This window comes from Dromiciops gliroides, chromosome 5 (assembly GCF_019393635.1).
Source record: "Dromiciops gliroides isolate mDroGli1 chromosome 5, mDroGli1.pri, whole genome shotgun sequence".
NCBI lineage: Eukaryota > Metazoa > Chordata > Mammalia > Microbiotheria > Microbiotheriidae > Dromiciops > Dromiciops gliroides.
The window spans coordinates 214,490,208-214,513,070 of NC_057865.1; the positions used below are offsets into that span (position 1 = coordinate 214,490,208).

Consider the following 22,863-nt stretch of genomic DNA (forward strand, 5'->3'; position numbering starts at 1 on the left):
ATAAACTCAGGAAGAGGAGTCTTCCTGACTTCAGGACTGGCACTCTATTCACTTTGCCACATTGATGCCCTATATGTATAATATAATATGGCATGCTGGATTTTTTTTTTTTTTGCGGGACTATGGGGGTTAAGTGACTTGCCCAGGGTCACACAGCTAGTACATGTCAAGTGTCTGAGGCTGTATTTGAACTCAGATCCTCCTGAATCCAGGGCCAGTGCTTTATCCACTGCGCCACCTAACTGCCCCGCATGCTAGATTTTTAAAGAAAATAATGAAAACACCATTCCAACTGAAAAACAACTTATTAATTATTAATATCTATACATAAGGAATGACTTGTGTGTTTAGACTTTGAACAAACAGGAGGGATATTGGTCATAGGTTATATGAAAGAAAACATTGTAAAATCTCAGTGCATCTGTTTGCTCACTAATCTTAGGCTTCTGCTTCTTCGTATGTAAAATGTTGGAGTTGGAATAAGTGTTCTCTGTTCTTTTCAAGCTCTAAGATTTTATGATGGCAATGGAGTCTTTTCTAATTATAAAGGTACCTAAGCAACCTTCTTCAACCAAGTGATGTTTACATTTCTATACGTTATCTTAGTGTCAAAGAGATGGACTAGTTTTCTTTTGTAAAAGGTTGTTTCCAGCCCAGACCAGAAAAGAAGAGTTAAGAAAAGTAAGAAAACTTACAAATTGTCTTTATCTTCAAGTATTTAAAGGGCTGTCACATAGAAAAGGAAGATTTGCTCTGATTAGTTCCTTAAGGTAGGACTAAAAACAAAGAATGAAAACTGCAGAAAGATAGAATTTATCATGTTTTAAGCATAAGGAATTGATCCTTGAAAGCCCACCATTTAACTAGAAAAAAAATTGAGGCTATGCCAAGTGATCCCTTCATGACGTACAAACAAGTCTCCTGAGTAAATTTAAAAGGGAGTAAGAAGAATGGATAAGCAGTAATAGACCTTCCCCCCTTCTCCCCCAAGTGACCTTTAAAAGTCAGTGCAGGGACAGCTAGGTGGCACAGTGGATAAAGCACCAGCCCTGGATTCAGGAGTACCTGAGTTCAAATCCAGCCTCAGACACTTGACACTTACTAGCTGTGTGACCCTGGGCAAGTCACTTAACCCCCATTGCCCCACAAAAAAAATAAAAAGTCAGTGCAGGTGGAATTAGGAGGAGAAAAGGAACTCAGATATTCCCAAGATGTGTAAGGAATACCAGAAGCTGAAGAAAGAAAAGTCATCAGAAACTACATGGCGGTGGAACAATTAAAGGCAGGTTGAAGCCCCCACCCTAAAGAAAGGCTCCCAAGTGACTCTGGGACTGAGGCTGTTGGGACCAATCAACAAGCCTGAGGAGTGTCAGATTAGATGCTGTGTTGCTGAAGCCTGCTACTGGACTAGGGACTCCAGTATGGTAATACTGTGTCTCCCTTGAGCCCTTTCATGGGGAAATGGGAACAATCCTTTATTAAGCACCTACTATGTGCCAGGCACTGGGTTAAGCATTTTACAGATCATCTCTCACAGAAACCCCAAGCCTTTCTTGATAGGCATAGGCAAAATGTTTACCATTCTTTGTTTTAGACACAGGCTATTCTTTAGACTGTTATTTCTGATTAACCACAGGCCTTTGCTAGTTTGGTTGTACTTATTGGAACTGTAGTTGGGAGGAGGTATGAGGGGAAGAGCATCCTCAGCAGAGAAAAAGAAATAGCTCTAACAGTGAAGGGTTTTGTCAGAGTGCTGTCTCTGGCTCAGGGATTGGAACTAGAAAATAGAGAAAGAATGACAGATCCTTTAACACAATTAGCCCAGAACATGGAGGGTTCATCTGGGAGACTTATTTAGGTGAACCAGTAGTAGGGTGGAGGGGGGACAAATAGCTGAATAACCCTGCTTACCACACCTTCCCAGTTCTGCTACGCAAGTGAAAACCAGCTAACAGTTAGACATCCAAAAGCAGATGAAGCACCATGGCATAGAAGACACAGGTCAGTTCTGGAGTCGAGACAACCTGGGCTTAAGTCCTGACCTTCTTATATACTGGCCGTGTGATTCTAGCAAAGATCGTTACCCTCTCGCTGCACCCCCAGGCAACTCTATCAAATGACAAGCTGCTGCGTTTGTTGATCTGAATTAGTAGAGGGAGTTTCCTCCTGTTCTATACCAATGAATTGTAGGTTTGGAGCAAAAGCTATTGGCCTTTTTATGAAGTGGTGAGTTTTCCATCCCTAGTGGTCTGCAGGTGCCCTGAGTTCCTATATCATATCAAGCACTGGTGTCGGTGAGTGAAAAACCCCGAGGGATAGTCCTGCCCACTTCTAGCTGAAAGCAATAAGAAAATGAACTAGCCTGCCCCTTGGGGACTGGTACAGAGAAATGGAGGTGCTGAGTATGGAGAATGTGGGTACTAACATTGACCTGCTTTGATTCATGACTGTTATTTCTGATTAAAACTCCTATAAAGTATAACTTGTAAATGACCTCAAGTGAAACTCATCAGAAAAGGGATCAACAGGAAGAGCGAGGGACCGAACCCTGATACTTTGTTAAACAATCCAAATATTTTCAAAAGACTAATGTAGGAATACGGTCAGAAATGGAAGAAAGCAAGGCATACCTGCAGCTCTGAGAGCAGGAGAAAGACACTTAGGAACATGGCAGATCATCTAGGGTGCCCTCTGGTACTGACTGGTATATTATCATAAAGCTTGTTTAATCTGTCCAGGGAATAACTCACAGTCTCATCTTGTACTCCTAACAGGAAGTTCTAAAAATCCTTTTTACTCCTCTTAGGTGGTGCGGTAGATAGAGCACTGGCACTGAAATTGGCAGGACCTGAGTTCAAATCTCATCTCAGACTAGCTGTGTGACCCTGGGCAAGTCACTTAATCCCAATTGCCCCAAATATCCAGGGCCATCTCCAGTTGTCCTAATGTATATCCTGCCACTGGACCCAGATAGCTCTGGAGGAAAGAGTGAGGCTGGTGACTTTGCGCAGCCCTCCCTCATTTAAAATCCAATTCACTGCAAGTCATAGCATCACCCCAATGTCCTGGTCCTCTTTGAGAATGAAGGACGACAACAACAACAACAACAAATCTTAATAGAGATGGAAAATAGCTTTTTAGAGGAGTTGTGCCCACTCTCCCACCCACCACCCTGTTCCTCACCCTCTGCCTGAGATCCATTCCTCCAGTAAACATATACAGCCACTCAGAGATAGACTTTTTATTCAAGACAGATAGTGAAGTATCCCTAGTTGCTATGGAGGAAATGGCTTCAGGAGAACACTGGGCAAGGTGAGAGCTCCTCATTCTAGAATACGATGCCCATGGTGGTGCCCATAGTGTCATTCCTTGCTGGGAAGCGGGGCATAAGGGTCTTAGAGCAAGCAGCTTGGAGTCACTTAATCCAAGGGGGAGGTTCCAGAAGAAGAAACAAGGAAGGGGCATTGAGAACAGTGTTGGGCTAGCACCTCCACTGGTCCAGGTTCTCAAGGCAGAATGTTTTATGGGCCTTCCTGAGAAAGGAAAGGAAGAAGCCAACTTGGTTAGCAGCCCTGTTCCAGGCCAAGAATGAGGGAAGAGGAAGCTTGGTGGGGGTGGTTCTATCTTGACCCAGGATTTGGGTAATAGGTGGGAAGAGAAAGTGGGATGGAGCTTAATGGAGGTCTTCCCAGACTTATTATAAGGGACAGGATAAGGTGTCACTAACAAGCCTTTGAGCCACTGCCTAAGAATATTCTGAAGTTATAGAGGACAGTAGGGCGATGATTGATATTCAGTTTGGTGGTAGGAGGATAATGGGGGGGCGGGGTGGATAGGTATAGAAATGGAAGAAGCTATGTGAAGGGAAAGTTGGTTTTTAGCTTTCTGGTGGAGACTCCATGCCACAGGAGAGCTGGGATGACTAGAAAAGAACTAGAGACCTGGGATTTATGCTCCTCTGGATCCCAAGGCTAGGAGATTTAGGGCCAAAGTGAGGGGAATGTTTAAGGCAAGTAAGGGATAGAGGTGTGTTTTACCAGTAGTCAAGCCTTTCAGGTAGCTGTAAGATCTTCTTGGCACACACAATGTCATCAGTAATGTCATTATCCAGGAGTTCTGGCATTAGGGAAGAAGATGGGAAAGAAAGAGTGTTGCTCAGAAAGATGAACCCTCCCCACATTCCCTCATTACTGGAAATGGAAAACCCTAACCCCCCAAATTGGAACCAGCCCCAGACTAGCGCTGGTGCTGCCTCGAGACCTTGTTTGATCTCCTATCCCTACACAGGGAGTGTATCCAGTGCTCTGTGGGAAAAGAGGATAATCAGGGACCTCTTCAGGAAGAGAGCTTGGCCTCAGGAGCTAATGTCACCCAAGAAATAAAATATGTCAGCTTCCAAGTTTCTGACCAGCTCTTTCTGTCTGCTCCTGAAGCTTGAGACCTTAGCTAAGAAAAATGGGGACAGTACCAATGTAAAGACTGTCTATTCAAGGCCCACAGCTAAGGCTAGGATCTCATCAGCTGTGTAGGCAATGATGAAACAGCTCAAAGGAAAGATGTTGGAGATCAGGGGTTAAAAGAGCAGGAAGAGCATATGAAATTACTCACTGGAGCAAAGAATGCCACAGACACTTTTTTCTACATCTTCCTGCTTTTCCGCACACCATCCATTGTTTCTGATCTGGAATATTCCATATTCTTTGTTGCCGTTGTTATTAACCTTAGTTTGGGTGTTAAAGCCACTGCTATGGAAGATGGTACAGATCACTAAGGGAAATAAAGTGAGAGAGGTGAAACAGACCTCCAAGCTGGACAGAGATGGGACTCTGAGACCCCCAGGCTAGTTAAAACTATTCAGTAGGTGGGGGTGAGAGTGAGGAGCCAAAGGACGGCAGAGATCAAAAAAGAGATATGCAAAGAGAGGAGAGAATGGACGGAGAAGGGGGAGGAAGAGAGTAAGAGATAAGGAGAGGGTGGGAAATGATTAATGGATAAACAAAAATATCTAGGTAGGGTTTGGATGAGATGACCTCTGATATTCCTTCCAACTGCAAGTTTATGATTTGAGAAGAAGAGGAGAGAGGAAGGGAAAGGAAAAAATAAGGGAAAAGGAGAGGTGAATAGGAAACCTCTTGTAAGTGAGAATAATAGCAGAGGAAAAGGAAGAAAGAGAAAAGAGGAAGGGAAGGGAAGGAAAGAAGAGATGGAGAGGAAGAAGAGGTAGAAGGCAAACAAGACAAAGAGGGGAAGAGAAGGAAATTAACTACTATTTAATCAGTGACAATTTGCAAGAAAACCACTTGTAAGACAAGTCATGATTTAAATAGTTAGATTACATGCCTTTTAACATCCTATTTCAACTATAACTCTCTAGTGGACATGACTATAAAATTAGAGTTAAAATCATTCCCACTGTAATTTCAACTATGATTCAAAAAGAGTGACAGAGAGACAAGGAGGAGAGGAGAAAAGAAAAGATGGAATTAAATAACAAGGATATTTATGATCATTTGTAAAAGATTCATGACTTGGCTGAGGGTTAGATTACATGGCTTCTGGGGTCCCTTTACAACTGCATTTCTATAGTTCAGAGAAAAAGAGGAGGAGAAAGAAAAGAGGGAAGAGAGGGGGTAATTAATAACAGGAAGAGAAGGAAGAAGGGAAGCAGAGAGCAGAGGAGAGGGGACAAAACTAGTGAAAGGGTTGAAGATAGGGAAGGGTAAGAGAGAACTCACATTCAGGCAGAGGGATATTTCTGTCGACTTCATGTTCCCTAAATATCTGGGACAGTTCACATTTCCTGAATTCTATGGCCTGGGTGGCTGGGAGCACAATGCCGAGCAGGAGCAGAGAGAGCAGAGACATCATCTTGGCTGCTTCAGGGGTCTGGAACGGGGAACAGCTCTGAGACATCTGCTTTTATCCTTATCCTGTACCATGGGGGAGGTGAGGAAGAATTCAAGTAACCTTGTAAAGAGGCACTGCCCCCAGGAAGAGGATGGTGGAGGGACTGATAGATCAGCTCTCTTTCCTAATATTTTCCCCTTCCCCACCTCACCCACACTGACCCCATTCTTCACCCCTGAGGCACCTCATTTCCTGTTGGCCTCACTCTCAGATCTTTGTTTATTGTAGCTTTAGTTCTAGGAATCAGGGCCTGCCCACCTTGTTCCTGAAGGTAAGAGAGCAGGCCTCTAGGTAGACATGGTTGATAGAAGGGCAGCAGGGGATACTATAGGCCTGCAGGGCCCCAGCAATGATTCCTCGTTTTCACCAAAGCCTCATTTTATATTTCCCGTCCCTGATTCAGGGCCCTCTCTGTTTCACGAGAGGGAGCCTCCACTGAGGACAGGGAAGGAGGCAGAGGAATAATAGAGATGTAACCAGAAAAATATCCGGGGTGTGTGGTAGTCATTGGACAAGAGCAGAATCTAGAGAGCCTAGGGTCCAGAGCCTAATTAATCCCTCTCTGTCTCTCCTTATAATCAAAATCTTGTCAAATCTACTTCCATAGCCTTACTCACACCAGCTCACACCAGCTCATACAACTACTACCCTAATGGGGCAGCTAGGTGGCATAGTGGATAGAGCACTGGCCCTAAAGTTGGGAGAACCTGAGTTCAAATCTCACTTCAGATACTCACCAGTTATGTGACCCTGTGCAAGTCACTAACCCCAATTGCCTTAAACATCCAGGACCATCTCCAGTTATCCTGATCTATACCTTGCTACTGGACTCAGATGGCTCTGGAGGAGAAAGTGAGGTTGGTGACCTTGCACAGCCCTGCCTCACTTAAATCCAATTCATTGCAAGTCAAGACATCACCCTGTTGTCATGGTCATTTTTGAGAATGAAGGACAAACAAAGACAACAACCACCCTAGTTCAGAATCTTGACATCTCTTACCTGGATTATTACACTCACTTTCTAATTGGTCTCTCTCCTTCCAGGCTCTTCCCTATGTCATACATCTTCCACATAGCTCTCAAATTGGCATTTCTAAAGTGTAGGTATGGGGCAGTTAGGTGGCACAGTGGATAAAGCACCTACCCTGGATTCAGAAGGACCTGAGTTCAAATCCGGCCTCAGACACTAGCTTACTAGCTGTGTGACCCTGTTCAAGTCACTCAACCCTCAATGCCCCACCAAAAAAAAAAAATTTTTTTTTAAATCACCTGATAAAGTGCAGGCATGACCATGTCATCACCCTGCTCAAGAATCTTCAGTGGCTTGGGAAAAAATAGAAACTCTTGTTTGGTATTTAAAGCCCCTTACCATCGGGCTCCAGCCTGCCTTTAACAGCTTATGACAAAGTATTCACTTCCATTCACTCTATGGTCTCACCAAACTGGCCTTTTGGCTTTTTGTAAAACCCCAAATTCTGTCTCCCAACTCTGTGCCTTTGTAACAACCACACTCCAAATATCTTCCCTCTTCACCTTCCCCTCTTAGACTCTTTAGTTCCCTTCAAAGCTTATGTGAGGTGCTGTCTCATACACAAAGCCTTTACTCTGAATTTAGATATTTGTATTTCATTAAATTATATTGCCTCCTAAATCTCAAACTGGGAGTCAGTGTGGTCACAGAGAGCAAGACTTGGTATCAGGAAGACCAATATTCTAAATTCATATCAGTTATTACTACCTGAATGACCCTGGGCAAGTCACTTGACTCGTCAGCCTCAGCCTCCTCATCTCTAAAGTGGGGATAATAAAGCTCCTGTCTAATAGGGTTATTATGAGGATCAAAATGATGATACAAAAGGATCATGAGATAAAAAATCTAAAGCTAGAAGGAGCTTCAGAGGTCACTTAGTCCAACTCTTTCATTTTACAGATAAACAAACTGAGGCCAAAGAATATTAAGTGACTTATCCAAGGTCACACATGTAGTAAACATCAAAGCTATTATATATAAAGTTTTCTGCAAGCCATAAAGTATTCTATAAGTGTTAGCTTTTCTCCATAAAATGTAAGCTCATTGAGAGCAGGAACTTTTTCATTTTTGTTTTTGTTTTTGTATCTGAAGCACATAGCAAAATACCTTGCACAAAAATGATCAATAAATACTCATAGAATTAATTAACTAATTAGTTACCTGATCTTTGAGAGGCAACCTTTAAGAGAGAAGACTGTAGAACCTGGTTCAGTTCTGTGTTTTATCAATCGCTATCTGTGACCTTGGACAAGTTTTATTTTTTTAACTTCTCTGAACCTGTTTCTCTATCAATAAAATGGGGTGAATGATATATGTTTATATGAAAATAAGAGCATCTGGAGGACCTCCTTAGTCACAGGGAATCCTTCTACTTGGAATCTGGGTTGGCTCTCCCCTACCATAGCAGCAAACATCTTTGTTGAACATGTACATTTCCCTGTTTCCTGCCTAGCCTCATGTAATCAGACATTAACTTCAAGAGTTGAGATAAGGGAGCAGCTAGGTGGTGCAGGGGATAAAGCACCGGCCCTGGATTCAGGAGAACCTGAGTTCAAATCCAGTCCCAGACACTTGACACTTACTAGCTGTGTGACCCTGGGGCAAGTCATTTAACCCCAATTGCCTCACCAAAAAAAAAAAAAAGATTTGAGATAAGGACAGGAAATATTATTAGAGAAGATGGTTCTCAAAATGTATCCAGGCCCATCAACATCCAATTGTCTCATGGGTAGGCCCATAAAAACACAGCTATGATCTTCCTCCATTTCAGTCACCAGCCACAACACATCACCAGATCATCAGCCATTGCCAAAGATAGAATCAGGTCAAAGTCACTCCCTGAAAACAATCTCAAGATGAAATTCTAATTTGTGGACCTCTGGGAAGAATAGTGATTACTAAAAGTCAACATAGCTTCATCAAGAGCAGGCCATGTTAGACTAGCTTTATTTCTCTCTCTCTCTCTCGTGTTACTAAATTGGTAAATCAGAGAAATGTTCTAGACATAGTTTAATCTAGATTATTATATAGAGGATACAGGACCAGTGTTAGACAACAGTTCTTTATCTACATTTCTGGTCATGTTAACCAAATTTCTATATGTTATAGGCTATATGAATAAAGTGACTTTAGAACTGATTGAATGATTGAATCCAGATAATCATTATTAATGACATTATCAATCTGAAGAGAAATCTCTAGTGGAATTCCATGAACTTTTTCTCTTCAACACCTTTTTTTTTTTTAGTGAGGCAATTGGGGTTAAGTGACTTGCCCAGGGTCACACAGCTAGTGAGTGTCAAGTGTCTGAGGCCGGATTTGAACTCAGGTACTCCTGACTCCAGGGCTGGTGCTCTATCCACTGTGCCACCTAGCTGCCCCTCAACACTTTTACCAATTATTTAGATTTAACTAGATTATTAAATTTTCAGATTATAAAAGACTGGGATAGATAGTTAACATAATGGATGAGAGGCAAGATCCAAAAAGTTATTGACAGGCAAGAATAAAGGACAAAGCCTAAAAAGATTAAATTTAATGGAGATAAATGTAAAGTTCCCTACTAGGGTCAAAACCCTCTATTTTATGAGCATGGAAATCATATCTAGGCTATAGTTTACATGGAAAGAATCTGGAGGCTTTAGCAGATTGGCATTTGTATTGTGTGTTTATGCACTGAAAGATCAATATGAGCAAAAACTGTGGTACGACAGCCAAAAAAAAGCTAATGCAAACTTGGGTTTCATTAAAAGATGTATGACTTCCCAGAATATGGTCATACACCTGTAATCTCAGCGTTTGCTAGCATGCCTGATATGGGGGAGATTGAGACTAGTAGATTAGTGACATTCAGAGTTCTGAGCTACACTAAGGATAAAGACAATCAGGTGTCCTTGATAAGTCTTTCACCTACATGATGAGAGTGGGCTGAGAGGGAGGAGAGAACTTCCAGAAGTAAGAACTAAACTTTTCTCTGCTGTGGTCAGACTATAACTCAAATATTGCATTAAATTTTGTGAATGTCATTTTAGGAAGGACATTGATAAATTGGAGGGTATCAGAGGAAGAAGGGTAAGAAGGATGAATAAGAGTCATGCCAGACGACAATCTGTTGAAAGAACTGAAGATGTTAAGCCAAAAGAAGATGCTTTGAAGAAATGTCAAGTCAAACAGGTATCCAGTTTCTTTCACTCAGACCCATAGGGCAGAACTAAGAACAATGGAGGGAAGTTACAGGAATCAAATTTAAGCTTGAGATAAGGAAAAATACTTTCTAAGAATTAGGGTTATCCCAGAAAGTCTTTTGTTTTTTTTGTTTTTGTTTTTATTAGTGAGGCATTTGGGGTTAAGTGACTTGCCCAGGGTCACACAGCTAGTAAGTGTTAAGTGTCTGAGGCCAGATTTGAACTCAGGTACTCGGGACTCCAGGGCCAGTGCTCTATCCACTGCGCCACCTAGCTGCCCCTGTGCAAAAAGTCTTAAAGGAAAGGCTGAATGACCATTTAGGTGAGTTGCAGAGGAGTTTCATTTAGTTGGACTAGATGTATGACCTCTGAGATATTTTCCAAATCTGAGATTCAATGGCCATGTCTATGATGCAGCAACAGAGGAGGACTTTAGAGGAGAAACAAGATAGACCAAAGGGGAGGAAGAGAGAAACAAGCCCAGCCAATACTGAGTGTGGAGGTGGGAATGAGGGGATTTCAGGTACACTTCCTATTGGAGTGAAAGCTTTTTGATTCTTGACAACCTTGGAGAGGGGGATATACAGGAGTTGTGAAAGAAGGCAGCCCAACGAATACAGTGCCATGATGAAAGAAACAGGAGAGGAGTGGCACTGTGGACACTAGAGACAGAGGATGGAAGGGAAAGCACCAGGACATCACCAAGATGGCACTTCCTTCAGAGGAAGCTCCCTTCTCTGAATGTCAGTGCCCTGGGGGTAAGCCCTGCTGGGTGAATTAATAGAGTATTATTCCACTGTAAGAAATGATGAAAGATTATTTCAGAGAATCCTAAGAAATATAAACTGATATAAAGTGAAGTAAGCATAACCAAGAAACAATTTATACAAAGACAACATTGTGGTAGGGGAAAACAACTTTGAATGACTTAACTCTTACCACAACAATGGCAAGCTATGTCTACAAAGGACCTGTGTCGAAGCATGTTACCAACCAATCAAGGTGAGGGACACAAAATGAGGAGAGAGTCATTTTTAGACTCTTTTTTTTTTTTTGATGAGGCAATTGGGGCCAAGGGACTTGCCCAGGGTCACACAGCTAGTAACTATCAAGTGTCTGAGGTCGCATGTAAAATATTTTTTTTTCTTTACAAAATTTTATTATCTAATCTCACATGGGTTCTCATTACTCCAAAACAATTCTTTTGTTCTTTTGTGATTAGCTCTCTATCAAATTCTCACATTACTTATTTTAAACCTTCTCACATTCAAATATCTTGTGTGTAATTTAAAATTCTAAATGTGGGTTCTAATCTGTTCCCCCAGTTTTGGGGGAAACTGACTAAAATCACTGATAAAACGAGTTTAGATTTTTAAGGGTTTATTGAAATATAGAAAGATTGAGAACAGAATTCCTATAACCTCGCAATCCTATCTTTCCTCAGCTCCTCCCCATCATTCTCTGCCATCACCACCAAGCCAGGAACCAAAAAGGCAGGCTCCCCTTTCCTCCTTCCTGTCCCCTCCCAGAATGGGGAGGTTCTTCAAGCTGGTTGGTTGATTGGGTCGGAAGTTCAAAGCTTTTTTTAGATTCTGAGAACATGTACAATATTTTAATAAATTCTGCTTGACTCTACCTTTTTTCTACAAGTTTTTTAAAATTTCTTTTCTTTCAAGGTTTTTAATGAGGGAATAATTAATTATTATATCAGTAGTAATACCAAAAAAGGGGGAACACTGAAACATTTTTTAAAATTCAGAAGATAACAAAAGGAAATTCAAAAGGCAGCACAGATAAGCAGGACAGTTTTGAAAGTAATATTTAGAATTATACACACACATATATTAAAGCAAATCATATAATATGGAGGTTTACAGTTTCCAATGAATTTCTCTTTTGTCTTCTGATATGTGTATGGAAATGCTCTTTGTTGTTGTGGTTGTTGTTGTTGTTATAGAAGTTCAGAATTTTAAAAATGTTTTAAGAAAAACCTTTGCATGCCCATACTAGCAAGCTTCCTTCCAGCTCTGAAATATTATGATTCTGTGAAGGAAATGATAGTTATAATACTTTATATTGATATCATTGTTTTTTGCTACAAGGGGCAGCTAAGTGGCATAATGGCTAGAGCACTCAGCTTAGAGTCACAGGAAGACTTAAGTTTAAATCTGGCCTCACACACTTACTATCTTTGTGACCCTGGGCAAGTCACTTAACCTTTGTCTCAGTTTCCTCATCAGTAAAAAATGGGGATGATAATGGCACCTACTTCCCAGAGTTGTTGTGAGGATCAAATAAGATAATAATTGTGAAGCATTTAACACAATGCCTGGCACATAATAAGTGCTGTATAAATGTTATTATTATTATCACCATGATATATTTTAAATGTATTTATCTTTTTTGATTTGCACAATAACCTGATAATGCCTTATCTGAGATCACGACTGGTATCCATGCTTTTTAAAATTTTATTTCGGGGGAAGCTAGGTGGTGCACTTCATAAAGCACCGGCCCTTGGATTCAGGAGTACCTGAGTTCAAATCTGGCCTCAGACACTTGACACTTGCTAGCTATGTGGCCCTGGGCAAGTCACTTAACTCTCATTGCCCCGCAAAAAATAAATAGATAGATAGATAAATAGATTTTATTTCAAGCATAACAGATTCTATTGTGGCCTCTTATCTTAACTTTGTGTGAATCTTCCTGTCTTTTATGTGTTTCTTTTTTTAAAAATAATTTATTTTCAACATTCATTTTTAAAAATTTTGAGTACCGAATTCTCTCTCTTCTACCCCACCTCTACCCATTGAGAAGGCAAACAATATATCAGTTTTATATGTGAAACCATGAAAAACATTCCTATGTTACTCCTGTTGAAAAAAGAAAAGCTAGAAAAATAGAGAAAGAAAAAATTATGCTTCAATCTACACTCAGACTTTATCAGTTCTCTCTCTGAAGGTGGATACCATCTTACATTATGGAGCCTTTGGAATTGGCTCAAATCATTGTATTGATTAGAGTAGCTAAGTCTTTCATAGTTAATCATTACAATATTGCTGTTACTGTCACTTCATATTACATCAGTTCACATAAGTCTTTCTATGCTTTTCTGAAAGCATTACTTTCATCCTCTTTATTGGACAATAGTATTTCATCACAATCATATACCGCATTTTGTTCAGCTATTCCCCAATTGATGGATATCCCTTCATGTTCCAATTCTTTGCCATCACAAAAAGAGCTGTTATATATATATATATATATATATATATTAGTGAGGCAATTGGGGTTAAGTGACTTGCCTAGGGTCACACAGCTAGTAAGTGTTAAGTGTCTGAGGCCGGATTTGAACTCAGGTACTCCTGACTCCAGGGCCGGTGCTCTATCCACTGCGACACCTAGGTGCCCCTATAAATATTTTTGTAGATATAGGTAGGTCCTTTTCCTTTAACTTTGATCTCTTTGGGATAAGACCTAGTAATGATATTATTGGATCAAAGGGTATGCAAAGTTTTATAGTCCTTTGGGCATAGTTCCAAATTGTTTTCCAGAATGGTTAGACCAGTTCACAATGCCACACAGTGGATTAATGTCCCAGTTTTCCAGATCTCCTCTAGCATTTATAATTTTCATTTTCTATCTAATAGGTATAAGGTAGCACCTCAGAGTTCTTTTAAGTTGTATTTCTCTAATCAATAGTTACTTAGAACCTTTTTATATAAATATAGATAGCTTTGGTTTCTTCTTCTGAAAACTATTCATATCCTCTGAAAATTTATCAATTGGGTAATGGATCTTATTTTTATAAATTTGATTCAGTTCCCTATATATTTGAGAAATGAGTCCTTTAATGGAGGAACTTAATGTAAAATTTCCCCCAGTTTCCTACTTTCCTTCTAATCTTGGTTACATTGGTTTTGTGTAATACCTTTTAAATTTAACAATCAAAATTATTGATTTTACCTCCCATGGTCCTTTATCTCTTCTTTGATCACATGTTCTTACTTTATCTACATATCTGATAGGTAAAAATTTCCCTGCTCCCCTAATTTGCTTATGATATTACCCTTTATGTCTAAATCATATACCCATTTTGCTTGGTGTACAGTGTAAGATGCTGATCTATACTTAGTTTCTGTCAAACTGCTTCCCAGTTTTCCCAGCAATTTTTGCCAAAAAGTGAGTTCTTGTTCCTTATGTATTTCTTGTAAATAGCATATTGTTGGATTTTAGTTTCTAATCCATTCTGCTGCCTCTTTCTATTTTATAGGTGATTTTATCCCTTATAGTTATGATTGTTGATTTTGTGTTTCTCTCCATCCTTTTTTCTTTTACTTTTTCCTCTCTTTGCCCTTGATCCCTTACCCTCTCCCTTTACAAAGAAAGTGGTAAGGGGGGAAGTGTTTGCTCAACATGTAGTTGTTGATCAGTTATTTCAGTTGCGTCTGACTCTTTGTGACCCCCCATTTGGAGTTTTCTTGGCCAAGATACTGGAGTTGTTTGCCATTTCCTTCCCCAGCTTGTTTTCCAGATAAGGATCTGAGGCAAACAGGGTTAAATAACTTGCCCAAGGTCATATAGCTAGGAAGTGTTTGAGGTCACATTTGAATTCAGGTCTTCCTGACTCCAGGCTAAGCACCCTAGCTGTGCCACCTAGCCACTCAACACTAGTGATCTGTAATTGATGCAATTTGTTTCCTCTTCACTGCCTTTTTACTATTCCTCTCACCCAGTCTTCAGTCATAGATTCTTGCATTTGCTTTATTCTTTTGTTCTTTTCTCTCTCTTTTTCCTTCCTTCTTTTAATCCCACCCTTCCTGATCTGCCCTCTGGAGCTGGGGCTTCTTCTGCTTATGATTAATCCCTCTTAGAATCTTTCTTCCCTTTTTAATCCCCCATTCCTCCTCACTATTCCTGCATGCTTCCCTATTAATTTTAATGTGTTTCTATAGCAAACTCTGCATATATTATGTGTTCAGCTCTGCTTTTTCTAATTCAGATGAAAGTGAGGTTTATGTATAGCCTGATTCCCCCAACCCCTTCCTCCACGTCCAGGGCTTTTTCATATTCAGATGATCAGGAAATAATGTCAATAGTCTGAGCCTTTAGTTGCCTAAGCAAATCAAGTCTCAATGATGGTTTAAACAACTTTTATAGAAAAACTAGGGACAGCTAGGTGGTACAGTGGATAGAGCACTGGCCCTGGACTCAGGAGGAGCTGAGTTCATATCCAGCCTCAGATATTTCACACTTACTAGCTGTGTGACCCTGGGAAAGTCACTTAATGCCAATTGCCTCACAAAAAAAAAAAAAAGAAAGAAAAAAAGAAAAGAAAAACTAGCCTAACTTTCATTGGGATAATGATACTTGCATTGGGAGTCTGGTTTTATTTCTTGGGCATCTCTGCCTATCATTTCTTTGTCATTGGTGTTTTGTTTACTTCTTTTTTTCAGTCGTATCATGGATTGGGATTTTGTCAAGGCTTTACTGTGTGCTTTTTGAGAGAATGGCAGGGCTTTGGTGCTGGGGGAGTGCTGCGCAGCTGGTTCTCTTTGGAACTGCTGCTGATTCTGGGTGGTAGTGAGTTTGTGGGTTGTATTTTTTTCCTTCCCCTATTCCCTTTTTCATTGTCCCTAGCTTTATTAACTTCACTTGTGTTTTTAATTTGTTCCCATTAATAAATCCTGTTTTGTTTATTGAAAAGAGGTTATTAATCTCCTTTCTTGCCCCAATATTATGGCGAGCTGCCCAATTAATTCTCCCCATATTAAATTTGGCCCTTACAACTACTTCCTCCAGGTTTTGAGCAATGTATTATGTAAAGGACCTCTGAAGTGACTCAGGCCAACAAGCTATGGTGATATGGTCTGATTCAGAGCACACTTGATTATTACCTTCCAAGTTTGGGTCCCACAAGCACCCAACCTCCACTATGGCTTCAAAACAACACATCTTCAGGCTCTGTGTGTCCATGATCCCATCTCCCTGCCCTTTGGTACCCAGGTTCCATTTCTAGGTTTCCCTGGTCCCTGCTCTGGAATACTTCACTGATATCCTACTGGCCTGGACTTTTCTGGCTGGGCCCTCTCCCTAGTGCCCACAGACTATCCAGCTAAAAAATGTACTTCTTGTCATTTTCTTTGGTTTTCCTGATTATTAGCAGCCTGGTGCTCTTTGTTCATAGTTGGTATAGTAGTTCTGTGGGAGAGATGGGTCACCACTCCCACTGTATAGCTCTGCCATTTATAGTCTTTCAATGAGATTTTGATGGACCTGTCCCTTTAGATGTCTCCCAAAGAAAGCTCTCAACAGAAATGTTCAATGAAGTTGCATAGGTCCTTCCTAGGAAGAAGCCATCTGTTAAGGGAGAAATAGCATAGGGGGTTTGGGATAGGGGTAGGGGTTTGGGTTCCTTAGGAATTCCTCTTTAAAGAATGATACCCTCTTGCACACAAATCCAGTAGAATAAGATAGTAGTTTATTTAGGGGCTGGGGAAGGGAAACCAAGAGAGAAATCCTTGAACTTCTTCTCATGGGGAGAAAGGCATGGCACACAGCGTGACTCTGAGATACCAATCTCCTCAAGCAAGAGACAGGCAGATACTTTTATAGCCTTCCGATGGTGGTCCGATGAGGTGATTGTCTGACTGCAGAAAGTTCCCCTATTGAGAGAGGACCATTCCCCACTGGTAGTTGCTGGGGGAATTGGGTGAGGGGTGGCTTCGGATCTCACAAAGGCAGCAGCCACACCTAATCTTATCTCTCCAGGGGTGAGGGAGACTGGAATGAAGGGTGGTGGTCCCTGAGCTAGCTCAGTCATGATCAGGTTCCAGTTATCTCTTTAGGTGTGTCTGTCCTTTGGTTTAGTTTCTCAAGGAGAAGGTTCTTTGATGTACCCCAGAGAACTTCTGGGGTTCTAGGCCCTATAACACATCCAAGTCCCAAAATAGAGACTCTCTTCCTCATAACCTCATTAAATTGACCAAAGAACTTTCCTGATAAATGCCCTACAACTAGATTTTAGCAAAACATTTTATAAAGTCTTCCTTGCTATTCTTATGGAAAGTATAAAGTGTTATGGCACAGACTTAGCACAATTAGAGTATCACATGCCTAGGTTACAAATATTTGAAGTGTAATAGCTAGATATAACTCTACCCCAATATTCCTCTTAGAGATAGGAGAGTGAGCATTAAGCCATGGCCCTTCTGCTTATAACAAAGGCAAAAATCACAAACTTCCTTGGAGACAGTGTGGGCCAGATAACAGATCAAATATCTCAATATTTGACATGCCACATTCTATGTTAGATAGTCCATCCATCTATATTATACATGTTAGCTTGCTTTAGAAGCAGCATGAAGTTGTGGATAGAGAATTGAGCCTAAATTCAAAAAGACCTCCATTCAAATCCTGCTTCTGATACTTAGTAGCTGTGTGACCCCAGGCAAGTCATTTCACCTCTTAGAGCCTATTTCCTCCTCTGTAAAATGAAGGCAATAATACCACAGGGTTATTATGAGACTTATATGATATCACAAATGTAAAAATCTTTGAAAAACCTTAAAGTGCTTATAAATGCCCACTCTTATTATTGATTACATTTTTTTTTTGTGAGGCAGTTGGGGTTAAGTGACTTGCCCAGGGTCACACAGCTAGTAAGTGTCAAGTGTCTGAGGCCGGATTTGAACTCAGGCACTCCTGAATCCAGGGCCGGTGCTCTATCCACTGTGCCATCTAGCTGCCCCGCCCACTCTTATTATTGTGTTCAGTCATTTTCAGTTATTTCTGACTCTCCATGATCCCATTTGGAATTTTCTTGTCAAAGATATTGGAGTGGTTTGTCATTTCCTTCTCCAGCTCATTTTACAGATGAGAAAACTCAAGCAAACAGGGTGAAATAACTTGCCCAGGGCCACACAACTAGGAAGTGTCTGAGGCAGGATTTGAAATCAGAAATTCTTCATTACTCCAAGCCCAGCACACTATTCTCTGCGTCACCTACCTGCCCATGCTATTAGGATTAATTACCACATCGAGTTTTATAAAGCTCAAATGAGACAATGGATATAAAGAACTTTGCAAATCTTAAAGCATTTTATAAATGTCAGCAACAACCATTTGGTTTCCACAACCACCATATAAACTACTCTATAGTTGAGGAAATTCCTATTTTATAGATAAGGGAATTGACCTTCAGTTAAATAAAATTATTATTAACTTAGCAGAACCCAGATTTTATAATAACTCTTCTAACACTGAACTCATTATTTTTTCTCCTACACTTCTCTCTGGTCAGGGAAGGGGGTACAGAGAGAAAGGTACTGAGCAATTTTTAATTGAGTAAGGGTTCTTTCTGAATCCTCATTTTACCTTAAAAGGCACCACTCCTGGGGGCAGCTATGTGGCGCAGTGGATAAAGCACTGACCCTGAATTCAGGAGGACCTGAGTTCAAATTCAGCCTCAGACACTTGACAGTTACTAGCTGTGTGACCTTGGGCAATTCACTTAACCCTCATTGTCCTGCCCTCCCCACCCACCCAAAAAAAGGTACCACTCCTTGTTTTCTATATAACCAAACAGGTCAGGCCATCTTGCAGCTCTGCCCACAGGGTTGAGTGGAGGTGAGCCAAAGCTGCAGGAACTCCAGAGAAGTAACCAAGGAGTGTAAGGGAGTAGAACTCAGGATCCCTGGAAATGCTTGTGAAATACATCCCTGGAGAGGCATTTCGGGAAAGGGAAGGAAATTCTATAACTGGAACAATAGAAAACATTGAGAGGAGCCTAAAGAACCTTGGAGATGGCTCACAGAAGAATAAATAATAGACAAAGGGCTAGAAGAAGGAACCCTATGAGGAGACACTACAATGAGATGCTGCAATGGGGACCATGAAATCTTATTCTCCAGGGAGCTTTAATAATAGAATCTCTGAGATTTGGTGTTCCATAGAGGCAAGGGGATTAACTAAATGACCTTCAAAGTTCCTTCAAACTGAAATAGTAGTATATAATTTTCCCTGGAATACCACTGGAGTAACTGTTCATTATACTTGTATTCATTCTCGGATACTCCAGGGAATAGTAGAGGTTTTGAAAAGTAGAACCTGGCTGTTTATGGGGATCAGGGAGACTTCTAAAAGAGGTACAAAAGTGATCGCCATACAGCTCCAAACAGTTGTTTGTTGGTGGCTATAGAAAGCAAGTTGGAGAGAGGGAGAGAGAGAGAGAGAGAGAGAGAGAGAGAGAGAGAGAGAGAGAGAGAATGAGAGAATGATGGATGGATGGATGGATGGATGGATGGATGGATGGATGGATGGATGGATGGATAGATGGATGGGTAGGTGGGTGGGTGGTTGGGTGGGGTGAGTAGATAATATGTTTATTAAATACTTAGCGTGCTGAGTACTAAGAATACAAATAAAAGCAAGCACATCACAGCCTCTGCCCTCAAAAAGGAAAGGAGACCTAGAAAGAGGGATTATAGACAAGGGCATATGATGGGAAAACGGCTGGGAAGTGATATGGAGGCCTATTTCTAGGCAAGAGAAGGTGAATTCTCCTATATCAGAGCCCAGCAACCCAGTGGGTAGTCCAAGACCGCAGTGGGTAGAGATGCTGTGAAAACAGAATTGATGAGATTTGGCAATGAATTGGATATATATAAGGTGAAAGTGAAGAGTCCAGAATAACACTAAGTTGTAAGCACGGGTAAGGAGGTGAATGGTCGTGCCCTTTATGTTACCATAAAGAGAGAAATTAGGAAGAGGGGAGGGCTTAGAGGGAAAGCTAATAAGTTCTGTTTTGGACAAATTGAGACTGAGATGTCTTTGTTTGAGATCCAGTTCCAGATTTCCAAAAGATGGCTGGTGATATGGGACCAGCGCTCAGGAAAGAGACTGGAGCTGGACATATACACACAGGAGTCACTTGCATAGAGGTAATAATTGGATGTGAGCTTATGAACAATTAGTAGTTTGGTCTTTCTAGCTCCCCAGAAGCACATGCCTACACTAACATCCCTGACTTCACACTGCAGTTCTTCCTTCACAGTGTCAACTCCTCTGTCAAGATTCCATTCTCTCTGCTGAAATCTCTCACTCTCAACTGCAAGTGCTTCTTCCCCACTTAAGCCACTCAGACCATACCATTTCTTACTGTACTAAATTGGTAGTATCAGCTCCAACCCCCTTGGCTGGCTCCCTATCGCTCCTGAGTCTTAGCAAGCAAGTTAAAGAGTTGGAAATGGGGATATAGTGTGGAGAAAGTACACAATTAACCTTGCAAAGAGTAGATAATTCAAGTTCAATTTGCTGACAAGGAAGTTCAACGCAAAAACTTTTTTGGCAATATTATATAGGTATCTAGAAAGAGAAAATTATTTAATGAATTAGAGAAGACTTTTGCAAATGGGGAAGGATAGGGTAGAAGGGAACTTCTTCCAGTGAAAGGAAATCCTACAACCATTCACACCAGCAGCTAGAGGTATCATTATACCAAAGGGCTGGAACATCTCATGGTCAGCACTGACCTTAAATAAGAGGTAAAAGAGAGAAAGGACAATAGGGTTTAGAGCTGGAATGGACCTTATACAATATCTAGTTCACACTCCTCATTACACAGATGAGGAAACTGAGGCCTAAAAAGGGAAATTACCTGGGGCAGCTAGGTGGCGCAGTGGATAGAGCACCGGCCCTGGAGTCAGGAAGACCTGAGTTTAAATCCGACCTCAGACACTTGACACTTACTATCTGTGTGACCCTGGACAAGTCACTTAGCCCTCCTTGCCCCACACAAAAACAAAACAAAACAAACAAACAAAGTATAGTTGCACTTGCCACTCTATCATGAGTGGAAAAGAGAAAAAACAAAACCAGAGGGGTGACTAAGAGGGCTTTATGGGCATGGGTGCTAAAACAAGTGGCTAAGACAGCATCAGAGAAAGAGATGGGCAAAAAACAGAGCAAGGAGAAGATGAGAGGGAAGGAAAAATACTATCGCATTGATCCTTCCTTGGTTCTTGAAGTCATTATCTTTCAGGCCCCAGGAAAACTCACAGTTGAAATTCAGGGGTGCTGAGCAGGAGCAGAGAGTGAGAGCTTGAGGAGTGTATGTGGAAGAGGAACCTAAGGCATGGGCCCAGTGCCAACTCTTTTTGTCCTGGCCCCTCATCTGACTACCACAAGGTGGTGAGAAAGTCAGGCACTGAGACACCGCCCTAGGAAAGAGGATATAAAGAAGCTGATGGAAACCAAGGACGCTTGCCAACTTCCTTCTCCAAACTGACCCTCTTCCTCTCTCCAGCAGTAATCTGTTCTCTAGCCTCAGGATATTCTACAGAAAGCCTGTGAAGTTTCCATCAGGAACAAGGGGGCCCCAGGGAAATGGGGGTGAGGAGAAAGCCACAGAAAGTCCTATGTTCATTACAGACCTATCTGGGGCCAAACTGATTCTTCAGGTCCTGTTCTCCCAGTAGAGCTACTTACATCATTGCCAACATGGGCCAGGAGGAAAAAAAAAAAAGGAAAATTGGAGATGATAGCTGTGCTGAGAGTCATTTAACCAAGGGTTACAATCTGGGGAGCCAAACAAAAGGTCATGGTGACACCCCACTCTTCATTCACATATGCCTACCCCCCCCACACACCGCCAAATGTAGTTACTCATCTTTGATCCTGGAGGAAGACACATGGACTGAGGCAAACTTAATCAGGATGGAGACTAAGAGCCCTAAGGCTGAGGACACAGAGCCCAGCACCAGGGTTGGAGATTAGATGGAAACTGGAGAAGGAACCCACCAGAAGTCAGAGCTCCTGAAACAATAATAGAACAACAAAGAAATCATTCTGGGAATAAAGAGGTACTTGTGATAGGACTTCATTCAATTATCATTCACAAAAATCACAGAATTTGAGTCTGAAGTGACTTCAGCAGTACTCTGATACAACTCATAGTTGAAAGGAATATCCACTAAATATACCCAACAAGTGGTTATCCAGGCTCTGAAGAACCCTAAGGAGGGGAGTCTACCACCAGTGAGACAATCCAACCCACTTCGAACAGCTCTGGATGTTAGACAGTCCTCCCTGACATTGAGCCTAGATTGGCCTTTTTGCAACTGTGTCCCTTTGTTCTTGGTTCTGACCTCTAGGGCCAAACAGATCAAGTCTAACAACTCCTTTCTACCTAACAGCCTTTAAAATACTTGAAGGCGGGGGCAGCTAGGTGGTGCAGTAGATAAAGCACTGGCCCTGGATTCAGGAGAACCTGAGTTCAAATTTGACCTCAGACACTTGACACTAGCTGTGTGACCCTAGGTAAGTCACTTAACCCTCATTGCCTGGCAAAAAAAAAAAAAAAACACCAAACACAAAAAAAACTTAAAGACAGTTATCATATCTCCCCATTGAATATGTGAAGAGAAGTCTTCTCCTCTCCAAGCTAAGCATGCCCTGTTCCTTCAAATAATCATGTGGTTTCCCCATCCTGGTTATTCTCCCCTCTACACTCTCCATTTTATCACTGTCTTTAAACTGTGACTCCCAGAACTGAACACGATGCTCCAGAAGAACTCTGATAGGGACAGAGCACAGTGGATCAGCAGCTGGTCTTCTCCATGATGCCTGTTCCCTTTAACAATCACTGCAATAGGGGCAGCTAGGGGGCGCGGTGGATAGAACACCAGTCCTGGAGTCAGGAGTACCTGGGTTCAAATCCGGCCTCAGACACTTAACACTTAC

The 22,863-nt window shown here is 41.4% G+C and overlaps 2 protein-coding genes across 2 annotated transcripts in view; one reads left to right on the forward strand and one right to left on the reverse strand.

Annotated features, from left to right (window-relative positions):
- Positions 1–22,863, forward strand: part of LOC122727656 (40S ribosomal protein S27-like) — a 50,777-nt gene that overhangs the window by 22,806 nt on the left and 5,108 nt on the right. The window contains exons 4-5 of the transcript XR_006353172.1: positions 9,970–10,111; positions 11,567–11,712. The gene's annotated coding sequence lies outside the window, so the exon portion shown is untranslated. Of the gene's footprint in view, positions 1–9,969; positions 10,112–11,566 lie in introns of the transcript that reaches the window.
- LALBA (lactalbumin alpha) lies at positions 3,482–5,939 on the reverse strand. The gene is given in 5 exon segments (XM_043965334.1): positions 3,482–3,533; positions 4,038–4,116; positions 4,609–4,767; positions 5,736–5,885; positions 5,888–5,939. Coding segments are annotated over 5 exon segments (492 nt in total).